Raw genomic sequence first — 21,201 nt, forward strand, 5'->3', positions numbered from 1 at the left:
ATTCCAGCATTCAATGGCACCTTTTTGAGCAAGTTCAATACAGTGTTACGTGAAGGAAGCGCAACAAAGGAGCTCAGCAATTTGTAGCATCTGGGACTTTTCTTCAATAATAATAGAGACATAATTTTATCGTCCAAAGTCCATCTTCTGCCTCTTTTACCCTTCACTTTCGAACATCTCAATTGAGACATCATGAAGTTCCAGGATGTTTTAGGCATGCTTTCATATAAATTTCGAACCTCTGGGGCATCAGACAACTCTAAAACGCTCCTTAAAGTTTTAGACTTTTGTCTACACTGTTTTTTGAGTTTCCGTAAGTGGTCTTCTTTTTGTTGGATGATTTTCACCAATTTCTTTTTCCTAGGTGAAGAGTGTATTATGGAGAAATTTTCTATATCTCTGAAAATTTTTCCTCTTCGTTTGGGTGTTTGTGGCTGATCCAACTGCATACTATTAGAGGACCCCTCTGCATCTAAAAACAATGTGAACTTCAATTTTTATATACCTACAGTTTTTGAGAATTTTCAATTCCTCTCACATTGAAATATTCTTGATAACAGCATACAAACAAAGGAAAAAGGGCGCCAAAGTTTATTTTGAATCGTGGCGTTGTATACACTAGAGATTCGGTCCTGATTTAAAACATACCTGATTCAATAATATTTGGGATATCAGATTCGATTGGCATATCATTGCTACTTTCAGATACAATAAATCTGCTTTCTTCACATTTTTCTGGCGTTGCAGAAGTCGAAGCGAGTGATTTATTGAAGAACTGCATTGGAACTGCATCTCCCCAGCGAGCACAAACATCCCTGGGATGTTTTGGGATGTTTCGAAAATGTTGGCATGAGGGTGTTTCTTTGGAACGTAATATGCACTTCCCAAAGAGGTCTCCAAAGGCTATTGGAAATCTTTATTTGTTCTGATCTGTGCCATCTGTGGCATTTCTTCGTCTACCTACTGAGAGGTACTGTCGTGTTGAAAATAATGTAAACGTGTGGATATCTTCTCTTGGCGTCGAATAGTTTGCCTTGGGAGGTTTATTCCAAATAAACAATATACAATTCACCTATTTCATTTTGCCGCCATTTCCACTTTCTTCGTAGTTTGGACTGTGGACTGTTCGGAGTTGAAAGTTGATTGGTGATTTGTATAATATTAACTACTTCTGTGTTGGTTTTGATTGTGAATTTAGGATCGATCTCTTCATAGTAACCAAATACAATTAATAAGTAAGTAAGTATAATATTACATGAATTAAATGTGTAGTATAATGTCCAGAAACATACATATAACCTCAAAAGAATCCACGCTGCGTGGTTAATATTATTTGTGTATTTGGGACTAGGTATATAAGAGATCATTGTATTTTGGTTGGAATAATCGAATGGTATATGGAAGGTTATTATAATTATTCAAGAAATAACTTTATAAAGTTTAAAGCCATATCATCGAGAATTTCAACATATTTCGATAATCTATCTCTGCCGTTGATAATTCCCAGAATATTTTGTAAGATTACTCTTCCGACGATGATAATAATCATTCATCACTTGTGAATCACAAAATAATTCAAATTGTCCCAGAAAAGTTCTTGTTTTTGAAAACTTTAAATTGTTGTATTGTATCTTTAAATACCAGTACAAATAATTAAATAAATAAAATCGTTTCGCAAATCAACCTGGTCAGGAGCTATACAACTCAAATCTTTCAGATCCTTTCATGCAGCTATTTTCTCTGTTATTTTAATTGGAAAAAATCATCTTAACCTTCATATATTTTGTGAATTAATTGTTTGAATTGTTTTTATTTTGTAGATGTGATCCATAAAAAATTCCAAATCACTAGGAAAGTATTCGAACTCTATGCCAAAGATTGGTTTAGGCATATTAGGCAGAGGAGGAGAGACAATAAAATGAAGGGAAAATAAATTTTTTATAAATTTTTTTCCATTTTCCCTTTCGGTACATCTAAAATTATAATCAGTTTGTTTTCTATTATTTCTGTTTTTTTATGTTGAATGTGATATTTCTTTTTGGTTATTTATGTTTGTGTAATGTATTGAATTATGTGTAATGATTCTTAGATGTGCGCACTATGATTGCCCCACTACCGTTAAACAGTCTGAAAGGGGGTAACATGTGCAAATCTCATCAGTTGTAATTGTCGAGCGATTAAATAAAGATCTTGTTAATCGAATTATTCTATATTGAGTATATTACAATTTGGCGACGAGGAAAGCGAACCGAATATGCCTTCCACCAATGAGGGACAAGGTACGTCCAAAAATGCATCAAGTGTTGGGAATTTAAGAGAATTTCACTTGAATATCACAGACTGGAATATCTACAAGGCGAGATTGAATAACTATTTCTCAGCAAACGAAATTTCCGATACGAATAAACAACGGGCGATCCTATTGAACATGTTGGACGAGGAAGCCTATAAACTAATATTTAACATATGTAGCCCGGACCTTCCAGAAGATAAGTCTTACAATTCGTTACTGGAATTATTCGACAAACATTTCACGCCGAAGAAGTCAGTCTTGGCTGAACGCTATAAATTCTTCGCGGCGAAAAAGGATTCGTATGAAAATATCAAGGAGTGGGCTGCAAGAATAAGAAGTTTGGCTGTTTCCTGTGAATTCGGACAAGAACTGGATATCTGCCTCAGGGATCGTTTTGTCTGTGGGTTTGAGAAGGGAGCAATTTTGGATAGATTGCTAGAAGAAAAAAAGGAGATCACATTTGAACAAGCGATCAATGTGGCGGAAAACAAAATGGCGGCGTGTCAGAGCTACCAGATTTCAGGTCTTGAAATCAAGTCGGAGCCGTTACATCATATACGCAAACGCAATAACAAGAGTGACGAAGGAAAACGTCATCAAGCAGAAGGCCATCATCCGGTGCAGGACAGGGAGAGTTGCGCAGTTTGTGGTAAACAAGGACATCGCAAAGATAAGTGTTATTTTAGATCATATTCTTGTAATTTTTGCAAAGTTCAGGGTCATTTATCTAATGTTTGTCCCCAAAAACAAAATAGAAATAGATATAGTCATAATTATTTGCGAAGTGATAATAATGTTGAGAACAAAAGTAACCTTTTGAACAATGACTTGGATGATCTTCAATTATATAGTATAAATGAGAAAATGGAAAACACCCCTTTTACTATTGAAGTAAATATAGAATCTCATAAAATTGTTTGCCAAATCGATTCAGGGGCTAGTGTTTCCTGCATGTCTGAAAATGTATTTTCGAAACTTTACGCACATGATCATACGTTGAAGTCTTCTGACCAATGTTTGCATTTCTATAATGGTACCAAAGTAAAACCGTTGGGAATTTTTCGTGCAAACGTAGAATTCAGAAATATCAAAAATAACATAGATTTTTATGTTTTCAAAAATGGAGGTCCGCCAATAGTTGGAAGAGATTTTTTAATAACATACAATATGGGAATTGTAGACAATGTGAATTTCGTGAATGATAGAGCTGAAGGTATAGTCAATGAATTTTTTGAGGTATTCTCTGATGGGTTAGGAAAGTTTTCAAAAGGAGTTGTAACTATTAACCTGAAGGATAGTGATGTTAACCCTAAGTTTTATAGAGCTAGACCTGTACCTTACGTTTTAAAATCCAAAATAGAAGACGAAATCAATAGACTTGTTTCTTTAGGTGTTCTGTATCCAGTTGATTATAGCGAATGGGGAACTCCAGTCGTACCAGTATTGAAGAAAAATGGATCATTGCGTCTTTGTGGAGACTACAAAGTAACTATCAACCCGCATATTGAAGTTGACCAACATCCTCTGCCGAGAATTGATGATCTGTTCAATTGTCTACAGGGTGGAGTAAAATTTTCAAAACTGGACCTGTCTGATGCTTACCAACAGATAGGCTTAGATGAAAGTTCTAAAGAGCTCACCACAATTGTTACTCATAAGGGCTTATACAGGTACAATAGATTAACATACGGAATTGCGTCAGCACCTGCTAAGTTTCAAAAAATAATGGAATCGCTTTTCACTGGTTTAGAAGGTGTCGTAGTATTTTTGGATGATGTGTTGATAACTGGAAAAGATGATAATGAACATTTGGAAAGATTGAGAGTAGTTTTAACAATTCTAAAAAATTCAGGTTTGAAAGTAAGTCGTCCTAAATGCAAATTCTTTCAGGATAGTATTGAGTATCTAGGTTATATAATTGATAAGGAAGGTTTGCATACCAGTGAATCAAAGACAGTAGCTATTAAAAATGCGGAAGCACCAACCAATGTGAGTGAACTCAAATCGTTCTTGGGAATGGTGAACTACTATGGTAGATTCATCCCAAATTTGTCAACTATATTACATCCGTTATATGAGTTATTGAAAAAAGACAAAAAATGGGATTGGTCTGACAATTGTCGAAAAGCTTTCGAGCAGATTAAATCCTTCTTAGCTTCTCCTCGAGTTCTAGTACATTTTGACCCTCTTATGAAAATAAAACTGACAGTTGATGCTAGTCCATACGGAGTAGCAGCGGTGTTGAGCCATATTCTTCCTACAGGGATAGATAGGCCAATTGCCTTCGCTTCTAGAACACTTTCCAACAGTGAAAAAAATTATTCCCACATAGAAAAAGAAGGTTTGGCGATAATATTCGCGGTATTGAAATTTCATCAGTATTTATACGCAAATAAATTCAAATTAGTAACAGACAATAAAGCATTGATCTCAATTTTTGGTCAGCATAAACCCATTCCACAATTTTCGGCCAACAGACTTAGACGTTGGGCCGTGATACTATCTAACTATCAATATGAAATAGAATATGTCGAATCGAAAAAGAATAATGCAGATGCGTTATCCAGGCTATTAAAGAATCATTCAGAAAACGATACTCTAAGTATCGAGGATAAAGAGGTAAACTATTGCAATTTTTTATCAAATAGTGACGAATTACCTATGAACTATAATCAAATTGTACGCGAAACGAAACAGGATGAGTTAATTGCTAAAATAATTAGGTTAGTGAAAACAGGATGGCCTAGATATATCAATGATGTAGATATTAAACCGTTTTTTTCTAGACGCTTTGAGTTCTCGGTGGTTGATAATTGTCTTTATTGGAACCATAGAATTATTATCCCGAGCAAGCTACGATCGGTGTTCTTAAAATCTCTTCATCAAACACATTTTGGAATTGTTAAAATGAAAAATATAGCTAGATCGCACTTCTGGTGGCCGAATTTAGATAAGGAAATCGAAGATACGGTTAAAAAGTGTCATAGTTGTTCCAGAGTTGCGGGTAATCCCCCAAAGGTTCCGTTGGCCAATTGGTCTTGGCCAAAGGAAGTGTGGGAGAGATTGCATATTGACTATTTGGGACCAATCGCAGGAAAATATTATTTAATTATACTTGACGCCCATTCGAAATGGCCCGAAGTTTTTGAGACTTCTTCTACTAACACAGAAATAACAATAAAAATTTTGAAACAAATTTTTGCAAGGTTCGGTTTACCAGTAACCTTAGTTTCGGATAATGCCACATATTTCAAGTCCTCTGACTTCGAATTGTCCTTAACCAACAATAATATTTCACACAAAACGATACCCCCATTTCATCCACAATCTAATGGTGCTGCCGAAAATTCTGTAAAGTTGTTCAAAAATTCTTTGAAAAAGGCTTTTGTTGAAGGACACCCTGTGGACACGAATACAGTTCTTTGCAGATTCTTGTTGGACTATCGTACTACAAAGCACTGTACGACTGGAGAAACTCCAGCAAAAATTATGTTTGGTCGTAATATAAGGACAAGGTTTGATGCCATACTGTATAAACCGTCTAGTGTATTGCGAAATAGAGTTTTGGAAGCTCAAGATAGACAAAAGAAATATTTCAAAGGCAATAACCATGTCCAATTCTTAGTTGGTGATACTGTTTTAGTAAAAGATTATCGCGATCAAAATAAGCCAACCTGGATTAAAGGCATCATTCAGAAGAAAATTGGTAGAGTAACTTTTCTTGTGTATATCCCGGAGTTAGAAAAAAATTGGAAAAGACATGCAAATCAATTAAAAAAATCTCTACCAGATATAAGTTATCCGAATAAGAGTACAGTTGCTGAAACAGTGACTCCAAACAATGATAATACAACTGTTACTAATGAAATTGTACCAACTAGACCCAAGCGTGTGGCTAAGCCACCTGAACGCTATCAAGCTTCTTAATTTCTGTTGATCTCATATTATTTGTAGTTAACCTAGTATTTAGTTGATGATGATTGTAAAATAACAATAATAATATGGATATTCAATTATTGTATTAATTTGAATTAAGGGGTGGAAAAATGTAATGTATTGAATTATGTGTAATGATTCTTAGATGTGCGCACTATGATTGCCCCACTACCGTTAAACAGTCTGAAAGGGGGTAACATGTGCAAATCTCATCAGTTGTAATTGTCGAGCGATTAAATAAAGATCTTGTTAATCGAATTATTCTATATTGAGTATATTACAGTTTGTTTTATTGAATGTGATATATTTTTTTGTTTATTCTCCCTTTCTGTAGTATAATATTTATCAATTGTTTTTTGTTGTCCAATTTTTTATGTGAAATGTGATTTCTTTTCCTTTTGTACCTGTTGAAGTATCATTAAAATATTTTTATTCTTATATAGTATTCTGTATTTCATTTAAAAACTTTGTACTTCATTTAAAATTGAATGTGGTATCCTCAAACATTCAAATGAAAGAAAAAAGGCCTAAAAAAGAATTTCATATGAAGTCTTACAAACAGCGATTTCGTGTGCGCAAAGCGCTTTAGAAATGTTTTATTGTGTACATGAAAAGGCTATCAAAAAAACTTCTGAGTAGTTCTTTTTGTGACATCCCAGGGACATCCATATAATAGCCGCCTGCGGCGGACATTGGCTGTTCTATAAAAGTACTATTCATGTATAAACAGAACATCGCAGTGGATGTTCAATGTCTCGAAATCTCTTACTTTTAACATCTCTGAGATGTTTTTGTGCTCGCTGGGATACCAGTGATGAATGATATTTATACCAGTGATAACTGTGAATACAATATGTTGTTTTTTATATTTTCAGATCCAAAATCTGGCAAGAAAAATTAGGAATGAGATTCATGGGAGAGAATCTGCGAAATTACAGACCGTCTGTTCCGATATTCCTGAACAGTACTGTCAGTATTTCAGAGACGATGCCTATTGGCCCAGTCGTTCGAGTTCTATTGTTATTCGATTGCTGGCCAGTAAAACCAGCAATATCGGAACAGGCCCAGAATATGCTCTAAACATTTCACTCTAGAATCATACACAGATTCTATAAATCATAGACTGCTCAGACCCAGCGAGCACAAAAACATCTCAGAGATGTTAAAAGTAAGAGATTTCGAGACATTGAACATCCACTGCGATGTTCTGTTTATACATGAATAGTACTTTTATAGAACAGCCAATGTCCGCCGCAGGCGGCTATTATATGGATGTCCCTGGGATGTCACAAAAAGAACTACTCAGAAGTTTTTTTGATAGCCTTTTCATGTACACAATAAAACATTTCTAAAGCGCTTTGCGCACACGAAATCGCTGTTTGTAAGACTTCATATGAAATTCTTTTTTAGGCCTTTTTTCTTTCATTTGAATGTTTGAGGATACCACATTCAATTTTAAATGAAGTACAAAGTTTTTAAATGAAATACAGAATACTATATAAGAATAAAAATATTTTAATGATACTTCAACAGGTACAAAAGGAAAAGAAATCACATTTCACATAAAAAATTGGACAACAAAAAACAATTGATAAATATTATACTACAGAAAGGGAGAATAAACAAAAAAATATATCACATTCAATAAAACAAACTGTAATATACTCAATATAGAATAATTCGATTAACAAGATCTTTATTTAATCGCTCGACAATTACAACTGATGAGATTTGCACATGTTACCCCCTTTCAGACTGTTTAACGGTAGTGGGGCAATCATAGTGCGCACATCTAAGAATCATTACACATAATTCAATACATTACATTTTTCCACCCCTTAATTCAAATTAATACAATAATTGAATATCCATATTATTATTGTTATTTTACAATCATCATCAACTAAATACTAGGTTAACTACAAATAATATGAGATCAACAGAAATTAAGAAGCTTGATAGCGTTCAGGTGGCTTAGCCACACGCTTGGGTCTAGTTGGTACAATTTCATTAGTAACAGTTGTATTATCATTGTTTGGAGTCACTGTTTCAGCAACTGTACTCTTATTCGGATAACTTATATCTGGTAGAGATTTTTTTAATTGATTTGCATCTTTTGTTGTGGATAGAGTCATATTTATCGGATAGAAGTCAGTTTGTTGTTGTTGACGGTGTCCCGTCCACGGTCCAAAATGTAACATCGGGCGTGGTTCAGGGATCGCACATTGGTCCGGTTCTTTTCAATGTGTACATTGATGATGTAGTAAGTTGTTTTTTGAATGTAAGCTTTGAAATTTATGCGGACGATCTGAAAATGTATAGATCCATCAGAAGCTTGGATGACGTCGTTGGATTTCAGGAGGACCTTGATAGGTTCTCTGCCTTCTGCTCTGAACGATATTTATCTTTGAGCGTAGATAAGTGCAAGCACATTAGGTTCACTAAAAATTTTCAAATAATAGAATTTCCTCTATTCATCGAGGGGGTAATGATACAGGAGGTTCAGTGTGTTAAGGATCTTGGCGTGTTTCTTGATTCAAAACTATCTTTTGAAATTCAGGTCGAAAACGTAGTTTCCAAGAGTTTTAAGATGCTTGGTTTTATTCTGAGGATATCTAAACTATTCAAAAATAAGGAATCTGTCAAAACCTTATACTTCAGCTTTGTACGTTGTAACTTAGAATATGTAACACCGATCTGGAGTCCTTTTTATTACAAATACATAGATAAGTTAGAAAGAGTCCAAAGAAAGTTCACCAAGGTCTTGCAATATCGTTTTGACCGTGGACAGGTAGGCCGCCCCTATGATTCTAGGCTGAAATTATATAATATAATGAGCCTTGAGAATAGAAGGGTTTTTTACGACCAAATTTTTCTTTATAGAATTGTGAATAATTACTTTAGTTTTCCATTAATAGAATATGTTCATTTCAATACTCGTTTTTTTGGTGGTCGCAGAAGAGATTTATTTTTTGTACCTCAGGCAAGAACATCTCTATATTTTAACTCGACCTGTTTGAGGATAAGTCGTTTTTATAATTGGCATATAGGTAGTATTGACCTTTTCAATTTGTCAATATCCGAATTTAAAAAAAAATTACTGACGTATCTGTCTCAAAATTATAATAAATAGTTTAGTTTTTGGACTTTGAAAACTCATTTTGTTTGTTTTTTTTGGTCACGATGTAATGAGATATTGTTTTTTTTAATTGTAGTGAATCCCCATAATTGGGTTAATCCTGTCGGGGTTCCTGTTTATGTAAATAAATAAATAAATAAATAAATAAATAAATGTCTTTTCCGATTTTTTTCTAACTCCGGGATATACACAAGAAAAGTTACTCTACCAATTTTCTTCTGAATGATGCCTTTAATCCAGGTTGGCTTATTTTGATCGCGATAATCTTTTACTAAAACAGTATCACCAACTAAGAATTGGACATGGTTATTGCCTTTGAAATATTTCTTTTGTCTATCTTGAGCTTCCAAAACTCTATTTCGCAATACACTAGACGGTTTATACAGTATGGCATCAAACCTTGTCCTTATATTACGACCAAACATAATTTTTGCTGGAGTTTCTCCAGTCGTACAGTGCTTTGTAGTACGATAGTCCAACAAGAATCTGCAAAGAACTGTATTCGTGTCCACAGGGTGTCCTTCAACAAAAGCCTTTTTCAAAGAATTTTTGAACAACTTTACAGAATTTTCGGCAGCACCATTAGATTGTGGATGAAATGGGGGTATCGTTTTGTGTGAAATATTATTGTTGGTTAAGAACAATTCGAAGTCAGAGGACTTGAAATATGTGGCATTATCCGAAACTAAGGTTACTGGTAAACCGAACCTTGCAAAAATTTGTTTCAAAATTTTTATTGTTATTTCTGTGTTAGTAGAAGAAGTCTCAAAAACTTCGGGCCATTTCGAATGGGCGTCAAGTATAATTAAATAATATTTTCCTGCGATTGGTCCCAAATAGTCAATATGCAATCTCTCCCACACTTCCTTTGGCCAAGACCAATTGGCCAACGGAACCTTTGGGGGATTACCCGCAACTCTGGAACAACTATGACACTTTTTAACCGTATCTTCGATTTCCTTATCTAAATTCGGCCACCAGAAGTGCGATCTAGCTATATTTTTCATTTTAACAATTCCAAAATGTGTTTGATGAAGAGATTTTAAGAACACCGATCGTAGCTTGCTCGGGATAATAATTCTATGGTTCCAATAAAGACAATTATCAACCACCGAGAACTCAAAGCGTCTAGAAAAAAACGGTTTAATATCTACATCATTGATATATCTAGGCCATCCTGTTTTCACTAACCTAATTATTTTAGCAATTAACTCATCCTGTTTCGTTTCGCGTACAATTTGATTATAGTTCATAGGTAATTCGTCACTATTTGATAAAAAATTGCAATAGTTTACCTCTTTATCCTCGATACTTAGAGTATCGTTTTCTGAATGATTCTTTAATAGCCTGGATAACGCATCTGCATTATTCTTTTTCGATTCGACATATTCTATTTCATATTGATAGTTAGATAGTATCACGGCCCAACGTCTAAGTCTGTTGGCCGAAAATTGTGGAATGGGTTTATGCTGACCAAAAATTGAGATCAATGCTTTATTGTCTGTTACTAATTTGAATTTATTTGCGTATAAATACTGATGAAATTTCAATACCGCGAATATTATCGCCAAACCTTCTTTTTCTATGTGGGAATAATTTTTTTCACTGTTGGAAAGTGTTCTAGAAGCGAAGGCAATTGGCCTATCTATCCCTGTAGGAAGAATATGGCTCAACACCGCTGCTACTCCGTATGGACTAGCATCAACTGTCAGTTTTATTTTCATAAGAGGGTCAAAATGTACTAGAACTCGAGGAGAAGCTAAGAAGGATTTAATCTGCTCGAAAGCTTTTCGACAATTGTCAGACCAATCCCATTTTTTGTCTTTTTTCAATAACTCATATAACGGATGTAATATAGTTGACAAATTTGGGATGAATCTACCATAGTAGTTCACCATTCCCAAGAACGATTTGAGTTCACTCACATTGGTTGGTGCTTCCGCATTTTTAATAGCTACTGTCTTTGATTCACTGGTATGCAAACCTTCCTTATCAATTATATAACCTAGATACTCAATACTATCCTGAAAGAATTTGCATTTAGGACGACTTACTTTCAAACCTGAATTTTTTAGAATTGTTAAAACTACTCTCAATCTTTCCAAATGTTCATTATCATCTTTTCCAGTTATCAACACATCATCCAAAAATACTACGACACCTTCTAAACCAGTGAAAAGCGATTCCATTATTTTTTGAAACTTAGCAGGTGCTGACGCAATTCCGTATGTTAATCTATTGTACCTGTATAAGCCCTTATGAGTAACAATTGTGGTGAGCTCTTTAGAACTTTCATCTAAGCCTATCTGTTGGTAAGCATCAGACAGGTCCAGTTTTGAAAATTTTACTCCACCCTGTAGACAATTGAACAGATCATCAATTCTCGGCAGAGGATGTTGGTCAACTTCAATATGCGGGTTGATAGTTACTTTGTAGTCTCCACAAAGACGCAATGATCCATTTTTCTTCAATACTGGTACGACTGGAGTTCCCCATTCGCTATAATCAACTGGATACAGAACACCTAAAGAAACAAGTCTATTGATTTCGTCTTCTATTTTGGATTTTAAAACGTAAGGTACAGGTCTAGCTCTATAAAACTTAGGGTTAACATCACTATCCTTCAGGTTAATAGTTACAACTCCTTTTGAAAACTTTCCTAACCCATCAGAGAATACCTCAAAAAATTCATTGACTATACCTTCAGCTCTATCATTCACGAAATTCACATTGTCTACAATTCCCATATTGTATGTTATTAAAAAATCTCTTCCAACTATTGGCGGACCTCCATTTTTGAAAACATAAAAATCTATGTTATTTTTGATATTTCTGAATTCTACGTTTGCACGAAAAATTCCCAACGGTTTTACTTTGGTACCATTATAGAAATGCAAACATTGGTCAGAAGACTTCAACGTATGATCATGTGCGTAAAGTTTCGAAAATACATTTTCAGACATGCAGGAAACACTAGCCCCTGAATCGATTTGGCAAACAATTTTATGAGATTCTATATTTACTTCAATAGTAAAAGGGGTGTTTTCCATTTTCTCATTTATACTATATAATTGAAGATCATCCAAGTCATTGTTCAAAAGGTTACTTTTGTTCTCAACATTATTATCACTTCGCAAATAATTATGACTATATCTATTTCTATTTTGTTTTTGGGGACAAACATTAGATAAATGACCCTGAACTTTGCAAAAATTACAAGAATATGATCTAAAATAACACTTATCTTTGCGATGTCCTTGTTTACCACAAACTGCGCAACTCTCCCTGTCCTGCACCGGATGATGGCCTTCTGCTTGATGACGTTTTCCTTCGTCACTCTTGTTATTGCGTTTGCGTATATGATGTAACGGCTCCGACTTGATTTCAAGACCTGAAATCTGGTAGCTCTGACACGCCGCCATTTTGTTTTCCGCCACATTGATCGCTTGTTCAAATGTGATCTCCTTTTTTTCTTCTAGCAATCTATCCAAAATTGCTCCCTTCTCAAACCCACAGACAAAACGATCCCTGAGGCAGATATCCAGTTCTTGTCCGAATTCACAGGAAACAGCCAAACTTCTTATTCTTGCAGCCCACTCCTTGATATTTTCATACGAATCCTTTTTCGCCGCGAAGAATTTATAGCGTTCAGCCAAGACTGACTTCTTCGGCGTGAAATGTTTGTCGAATAATTCCAGTAACGAATTGTAAGACTTATCTTCTGGAAGGTCCGGGCTACATATGTTAAATATTAGTTTATAGGCTTCCTCGTCCAACATGTTCAATAGGATCGCCCGTTGTTTATTCGTATCGGAAATTTCGTTTGCTGAGAAATAGTTATTCAATCTCGCCTTGTAGATATTCCAGTCTGTGATATTCAAGTGAAATTCTCTTAAATTCCCAACACTTGATGCATTTTTGGACGTACCTTGTCCCTCATTGGTGGAAGGCATATTCGGTTCGCTTTCCTCGTCGCCAAATTGTAATATACTCAATATAGAATAATTCGATTAACAAGATCTTTATTTAATCGCTCGACAATTACAACTGATGAGATTTGCACATGTTACCCCCTTTCAGACTGTTTAACGGTAGTGGGGCAATCATAGTGCGCACATCTAAGAATCATTACACATAATTCAATACATTACACAAACATAAATAACCAAAAAGAAATATCACATTCAACATAAAAAAACAGAAATAATAGAAAACAAACTGATTATAATTTTAGATGTACCGAAAGGGAAAATGGAAAAAAATTTATAAAAAATTTATTTTCCCTTCATTTTATTGTCTCTCCTCCTCTGCCTAATATGCCTAAACCAATCTTTGGCATAGAGTTCGAATACTTTCCTAGTGATTTGGAATTTTTTATGGATCACATCTACAAAATAAAAACAATTCAAACAATTAATTCACAAAATATATGAAGGTTAAGATGATTTTTTCCAATTAAAATAACAGAGAAAATAGCTGCATGAAAGGATCTGAAAGATTTGAGTTGTATAGCTCCTGACCAGGTTGATTTGCGAAACGATTTTATTTATTTAATTATTTGTACTGGTATTTAAAGATACAATACAACAATTTAAAGTTTTCAAAAACAAGAACTTTTCTGGGACAATTTGAATTATTTTGTGATTCACAAGTGATGAATGATTATTATCATCGTCGGAAGAGTAATCTTACAAAATATTCTGGGAATTATCAACGGCAGAGATAGATTATCGAAATATGTTGAAATTCTCGATGATATGGCTTTAAACTTTATAAAGTTATTTCTTGAATAATTATAATAACCTTCCATATACCATTCGATTATTCCAACCAAAATACAATGATCTCTTATATACCTAGTCCCAAATACACAAATAATATTAACCACGCAGCGTGGATTCTTTTGAGGTTATATGTATGTTTCTGGACATTATACTACACATTTAATTCATGTAATATTATACTTACTTACTTATTAATTGTATTTGGTTACTATGAAGAGATCGATCCTAAATTCACAATCAAAACCAACACAGAAGTAGTTAATATTATACAAATCACCAATCAACTTTCAACTCCGAACAGTCCACAGTCCAAACTACGAAGAAAGTGGAAATGGCGGCAAAATGAAATAGGTGAATTGTATATTGTTTATTTGGAATAAACCTCCCAAGGCAAACTATTCGACGCCAAGAGAAGATATCCACACGTTTACATTATTTTCAACACGACAGTACCTCTCAGTAGGTAGACGAAGAAATGCCACAGATGGCACAGATCAGAACAAATAAAGATTTCCAATAGCCTTTGGAGACCTCTTTGGGAAGTGCATATTACGTTCCAAAGAAACACCCTCATGCCAACATTTTCGAAACATCCCAAAACATCCCAGGGATGTTTGTGCTCGCTGGGATTCGTGTCCTGACCAGAAATAAAGGTCGAAACGTCGGCATCTCATTAAGGATTTTTATTTCCCCTGTCCTCTTTGCCACTACATAGTTGATTATTATTTATCCCAACAAACACAATATACAGCAACTGTACAAATACTGCACAACAAGTGCCACCAGAATGCAGCACAGAGATTGCTGTACTGAAGCTGCACAGTTTCTGTAATGATAATTCTGCATTTTCAAAACGCAGTTTTTGATGTACAGTGACTGCACAGTTTCTGTATTGATAATTCTGCATTTCAAAACGCAGTTTTTGATGTATAATGACTGCATAGTTTCTGTATTGATAATTCTGCATTTTCAAAACGCAGTTCTTGATGTAAAAGTGACTGCACAGTTTCTGTATTGATAATTCTGCATGTTCAAAACGCAGTATTTGATATACAGTGAATGCACAGTTTCTGTATTTGCAATTCTTCATTTCAAAAATGGAGTATTTGATATAGAGTTAATAATAGAATCTATAATAATTCATAGAAATTCCTAAAACTTAAGCATATACCTTCTTCAAGAAGTTGAAAATTCGATTATGAAGGTTAAAGAGACATTTCATTTCATTAACGGATTTAATTCAATAATTGAATACTCCTTTCATTACCAAAATATGGTAGAAGAATACTTCATCTCACCATGGTGGTACCAGAATTAGCCAAATGATGGCATCACTGCTCTTGACGGTTGCTATCACAGGGTAGCATACACGTCTATTGCGGTGCAGCATACGCCAAACGATGGCGCCACCGGCGACGCACTACTCTATGTCCTCTACGTAACCGGCGTTTATAGCAGGCGGCGTTTATAGCAGGCATGAACTACGCCTCTTTGACGATTGCCGTAAGTAACTCCCACAGAATACAGAATACAGAGTACAGAGTACAGAGTACAGAGTACAGAGTACAGAGTACAGAGTACAGAGTACAGAGTACAGAGTACAGAGTACAGAGTACAGAGTACAGAGTACAGAGTACAGAGTACAGAGTACAGAGTACAGAGTACAGAGTACAGAGTACAGAGTACAGAGTACAGAGTACAGAGTACAGAGTACAGAGTACAGAGTACAGAGTACAGAGTACAGAGTACAGAGTACAGAGTACAGAGTACAGAGTACAGAGTACAGAGTACAGAGTACAGAGTACAGAGTACAGAGTACAGAGTACAGAGTACAGAGTACAGAGTACAGAGTACAGAGTACAGAGTACAGAGTACAGAGTACAGAGTAAACTCCTAGGGTTCATTAACCTCTAGAGCAAGCCATTCCTCAAATAGCGTGAACTCACCCCTGCACCTACTGCCAAATATCAAGTGAAATTGAAAATTTCCGATTTGCAGAACTGCAGAATAGATATTCTGTTTATAACTAGGAAATTTCTCTATTATATTATAGGAAATTGTTACGTAATTGCAAGTTTCGATATAGTTTCTACACAGTGACTGCTACATTTAAAGTGCAGTTGTACAGTTTGAGCTGCTGCATTTGAAGTGCAGCTATCTGTGCAGTTTTTGCAAAGTGAATACTGCATTTAAAGTACAGCTTGCTGTACAGTTTTAGCACGTCACTTGCTGCATTTGAAGTGCAGCTTGCTGTACAGTGATTGCAATACCATCGCTGTTTTTGAAGTGCAGCTGTGGCTGTATGTCGAATGCAGTTTGTACTGTACAATAACTGCACAGTCCACCGGGACATATATGGTCCTTTTTTGTGCAGTTATTGTACGAAGTACAGTTTTTGTACAGTGACTGGATTTCAGTGTTTGCTGGGATGGTATAAATATCTTCAACTTACTTGTTAATATTAGTTGGAAATCGATGCATTTTTGGTACTTCATCTTCTCCAGCTCCACAAATAAAACATTTAACCATTTTAAAAGAATAATTTGTTAGGTTATCTATGTAATTTGTCACAAACAAAGTCTCACAAAATTTAAATTTCAAACCACTGTCACTCAGTTGACGCATGTGTAGCTGTATTCCGTGTTGCCACAAGTATTTGCACGTGGACTGATGAACATAGAATAGCGCTTTCGCCATTGGAAATGGAACATTGATTTTGTTAATTATCTCGCAATGGCAGTTTATATTTATACATTTGGCAACGCCAGCAAAACCGTATGCAGCGCCTCTACATTCAGGGCCGTTGATGTTAGACAAAGATAGATTTATGTTAGGTATTTTCATTGAAATAGACAAAGATGATTGACATAGCCTGAATCGGACAAATTTAGTGAAGGAGTTGACCGTCTCGTTGTTGTCTCTGCTATTACTAAATTTCATTTCACCTTTCAGTTAAGTGTACTACCTTAACGTTAATCAATTTACGTGAAGTGAAAGTTGAAAACCTATATAAATAATGACTATATCATTATCATTTCCTGCTACTCATTCTTGCCCATTTTGGCACGTTGGTAACGTTCAATTTTCAACAAACTCCGCATGAAGTTAGGCTTCAAAATCCAACTTGAAATTGATTTGAATGTTCGGGAGAACTTGAAATTATTATTTTAGATACTTTGCTAGAAAAAAAATCACCATTCACTGAAATGGAGAGAAGACAAATCGTAGGAAGATGTTTCTGACAGATATAACGATATTCAATGAATATCAAAAAAATTCAAGGAGTATTCAAAAATTAGAACTGAAAAAAATTAAAAATTGTTCTTCAGGTGCCATTGAGAGGCTATATCTGAGCAGGGGCTAGGTACTCAAAAAAAAAATTAGTGATTAATTTTTACATTGAATTTCCAGATTTTTCAGGACACCCAAGTTATTATGCTATCAATTATTAAAGCTCTGATTTTTCTTCTTTAGTTGGACCATGCCGTTCTCGAATTGAAATAATAATAATAATTATGATAACTGGTCTTAACAGCAAGAATCTCATAAAAGCGATAATACCTACGCTTGCACGGCGCTGAGCTACTCATAAGTATCATCTCTTGGACCATAACCGATTTAGCAACCTTACAGAGGAAAATAAGGACGATGCTGACTAAACACAATAAACATCACCCCAAAAGCAAAATAGAACGGACAGAGCTGCCACGACATCTTGGGGGTAGAGGAATTGTTGATTTATCCAACCGTATGTCCCAGAAAATTGAAGGATAATAAAAAATATTTCCTGAGCAAGGCTGCTTCGTCAGAACTCCATCGAGTAGTTTGTGTTGCTGATTGTTCTACACCGTCAAAGCTACAACAGGACCACTTGGAAACCGTCGAACACTCTGCAGAAAGTAAAAATGCAGAAACTGATTGGCAAATCTTTGCATGGAAGGCACCAGAACGAGATCAACCATGACTACGTCGACATATCTGCGTCGAACTACTGGTTGACTTTCCGAAGGTTGTTTCCTGAGACCGAGGGATTTATGCTCGCCATCCAGGATTCAGGTTATTCCAACAAGAAACTACATTGAATATATTGCCAAGGATGCCTCAGTGCCAGACGATAGCTGTCGTTATGGCTGTGCCACACCTGAAACTATCCAGCCCATCACCGGGGGATGTCAGAAGTTCGCGGGCACGGAGTACAAAAAGAGACATGATGCTGTGGCCAAGATTCTTCACCAAAAATTGGCACTAAAACACCAACTTCTAAGTTCGAAAAAGGTTTCTTATTACAATTACCATCCGGATGTTGTATTGGAAAATGAACATCACAAGCTCTACTGGGATCGCACGGTTCTCACAGACCGGAAAATAACTCACAATAGATCAGACGTCATATTGCTCAATAAGGATGAGGACAGAGCACTATTCATCGACGTGGCGATTCTAAATAATAACAATGTTCTGGATAGGCATACTGAAAAAATTTCAAAATAGAGGGATCTCGAGGAACAAACCAGAAGACAGTGGAAGCTGAAAGATATCAAGACCATCCCTATTGTCATTTCATCTACAGGCCTGATACCGAAGAAACTACTAGAGAACTTGAGGAAACTTCAGTTGGACGAAAATATCTATAGAGTCATGCAGAAGGCATTAATCTATGGAAGGCAGTACTGCTGGGAACGGCGAGAACTGTACGCAAGTACATGGGGAATGCAGAGGAACACCGTCTGCTCCGACAGGAAGTTCGGGTGGAGCAGGAATCCAATCGACGGCAGGAAGCCGAGGAGCGACCCGGACCCGACCACCACCACGAGCCCGAAAACCTGGAAAGGGCTCCAACAGAGCTTAATCCTTTTGATATCTGAGATATCGGGGATAAGTGAATTTTCCTCTGGAGAGGAGTGTGAAAGCCGTAAGGCTAAAGTAATAATAATAATAATTTAGATATGTATACGAAGAGATAGTGATTTTGTTTTGTTCCTATTTGGATTTGTATGAAACACATTAATCTTGAATAAAAATATATCAGAAATTCGTATAGTAGTTCAATATTCCTTTCGACAATAAGAGCAGAAACGCAATATAAGATTAAATAAATATTGTTCTATTAGTTCTTCAAACAGTATATGTGAAATTGTTTGTTGTACCTACAATATTTATTTCCACTACCTAATTTGGTGAAAGATACTTATACAAACGAGGCGTTTAGAGCAAAAGTGCCCAAGCCGCATTTTTTCTGTAATTGAGTTCAATTCAAATTTTGATTCATTTGTTGGCCGGTTTTACTGTTAACTCAATTTCAGAAAAATTGTACCTTGGGCTACTTTTGCTCTAAATGCCTCAAATATAGAGTGCAAATTGATTGCTACAAAGTTAATTATCAAATTGTACATGGATATAATTTCAATAGAGGATACACGTTGGTATAGTTTATTCTGTCAAATCATCGTTCCAAAAATTTCCAACATGGAAAGTCGCAGTATTGCTGTCTATGGTGCTTTTTTACACCTACTATGTGATGTGATGTACTGAGAAGGTAATGACCCGCGATATGCTATGTTGCGGACATTGAGCACTCGCCAATAAATACTTACTGGGAGCCTTTTTTTAAATCAACATTGTGAAGTCGCATTTCCACAGTGGTAATTCCGAACAACTTCCCTGTCGCTTTGACAACTAGGTCATTAGAGCGGTTTCAGTTCGATGTGTTACAGTATGTTTAGCATTATACATAACATCTAATATATATGTTGTGGTATTGCATCATTTACATAATCATATTTTGATATTAATATTTTTAATGGTATGGTATTGGTATGGTAATGTTATGGTAATGGTATTGGTGCAGGATGGTGAACTGATGTGGGCTTATTTTCCATTGTGTTGCTGACGTGTAGTTTTCTCCTTTCATGGAGGGGATTCTTTCTTTAGTAGATATTGATGTGTTTCTATCATTGAACTCTATGAGAGTTCCCATAGAGTTGGTTTCTTCTGTTTCTCTTGTATGGCCAATTCTGAGTCTCTTGAGGATAACAAGGTTTTGACGTATTCGTGTGATTGGAGGATTTGTATTGATTGTGGAATCTATCAGTGCAAGTTTCGAACTTCTTTTTTGCCAGGTGAATTTCCACTTGTTTTTAATTTTATTTTTGCAGAGGTTATATACTTAGGTCGTAATTTGTCAATACTTCTATATAAAGACCATCAATAACATCTTTTTTTGCTGTATCTACCATCTCGTTACCCTCAATGCCGCAGTGGGAGGGAATCCACATCAATGTTAGGGATTTATTGGTGTTTTGGATGGAACGGATGGAATCTGTGATGTACTAACAATGGTATTATCACTGTAAGTGGCTTGAATTGAGCTTAGAGAGTCAGTACATATAATGGGCTGAGATGTTTCTTGTTCAGCTATAAACTCTAGAGCTTTCTGAATTACAACTAATTCAGGTGTAAATATGCTACAATCTAAAGAGAGTTTAAACTTTCTAACTGAATTGGTTTAAAAAAAAGCACATCCTGTTACTTCGGAAGACCTTGAGGTATCTGTGAAAACAAAATCTTCATTCTGGTAGTGGGATACACGATCCTCGAAATGGTTCTTTAAAATATCAGGATGAGTTTCATTTTTATGAAAAGCTTGATTGTCCATGGTGGGGATCCTGTGTTCCTGTATGGAAGGCTCTTGGGGAAATGGATTACCAGTAGATCATGGTTTACTAGGTGGTAAAGTGGTTGCCTCAGGTTAGGTTGGTTTGTATAAGCTTCACTGTACCTTGAGCTGTAGAGTTGAAGTTGGGTAGGATTATTGGAATAGGCAGATATGTTCTAAATTTAAGGGGTAATTCACAAGCTTCTCAACACAAGCCCCGAAGGGCTTGTATGCACCTGTGGTCAATCTAAAAGCAGTATTTTGTAAGGTGGGGGCAGGTTCGGACTTATTTTTTCAGACGTCAATATCTCAAACATGAAAGAGAATTTTGACCCGAAAATTGCTGCTAAGTGCTCTATATTCTTTATTGGCTCCCCAAGGACGAAACAACTGT

At 35.6% G+C, this 21,201-nt stretch overlaps 2 protein-coding genes across 2 annotated transcripts; one reads left to right on the plus strand and one right to left on the minus strand.

Annotated features, from left to right (window-relative positions):
- The first annotated feature begins 2,124 nt into the window (after positions 1-2,124).
- On the plus strand, positions 2,125-6,483 carry LOC123322724 (uncharacterized protein K02A2.6-like). The gene is made up of 2 exons (XM_044910711.1): positions 2,125-2,963; positions 3,684-6,483. The coding sequence occupies exons 1-2, from the start codon at positions 2,255-2,257 to the stop codon at positions 6,218-6,220; spliced, it is 3,246 nt and encodes a 1,081-aa protein (XP_044766646.1). The 5' UTR covers positions 2,125-2,254; the 3' UTR covers positions 6,221-6,483.
- A 3,001-nt stretch (positions 6,484-9,484) lies between these two features.
- On the minus strand, positions 9,485-13,501 carry LOC123306423 (uncharacterized protein K02A2.6-like). Its single transcript, XM_044888413.1, has 2 exons — positions 12,613-13,501; positions 9,485-11,892 (listed from the first exon to the last, which is right to left on the minus strand). The coding sequence occupies exons 1-2, from the start codon at positions 13,319-13,321 to the stop codon at positions 9,485-9,487; spliced, it is 3,117 nt and encodes a 1,038-aa protein (XP_044744348.1). The 5' UTR covers positions 13,322-13,501.
- Positions 13,502-21,201: the final 7,700 nt, after the last annotated feature.

This window comes from Coccinella septempunctata, chromosome 1, assembly GCF_907165205.1.
Source record: "Coccinella septempunctata chromosome 1, icCocSept1.1, whole genome shotgun sequence".
Classification (NCBI taxonomy): Eukaryota; Metazoa; Arthropoda; class Insecta; order Coleoptera; family Coccinellidae; genus Coccinella; species Coccinella septempunctata.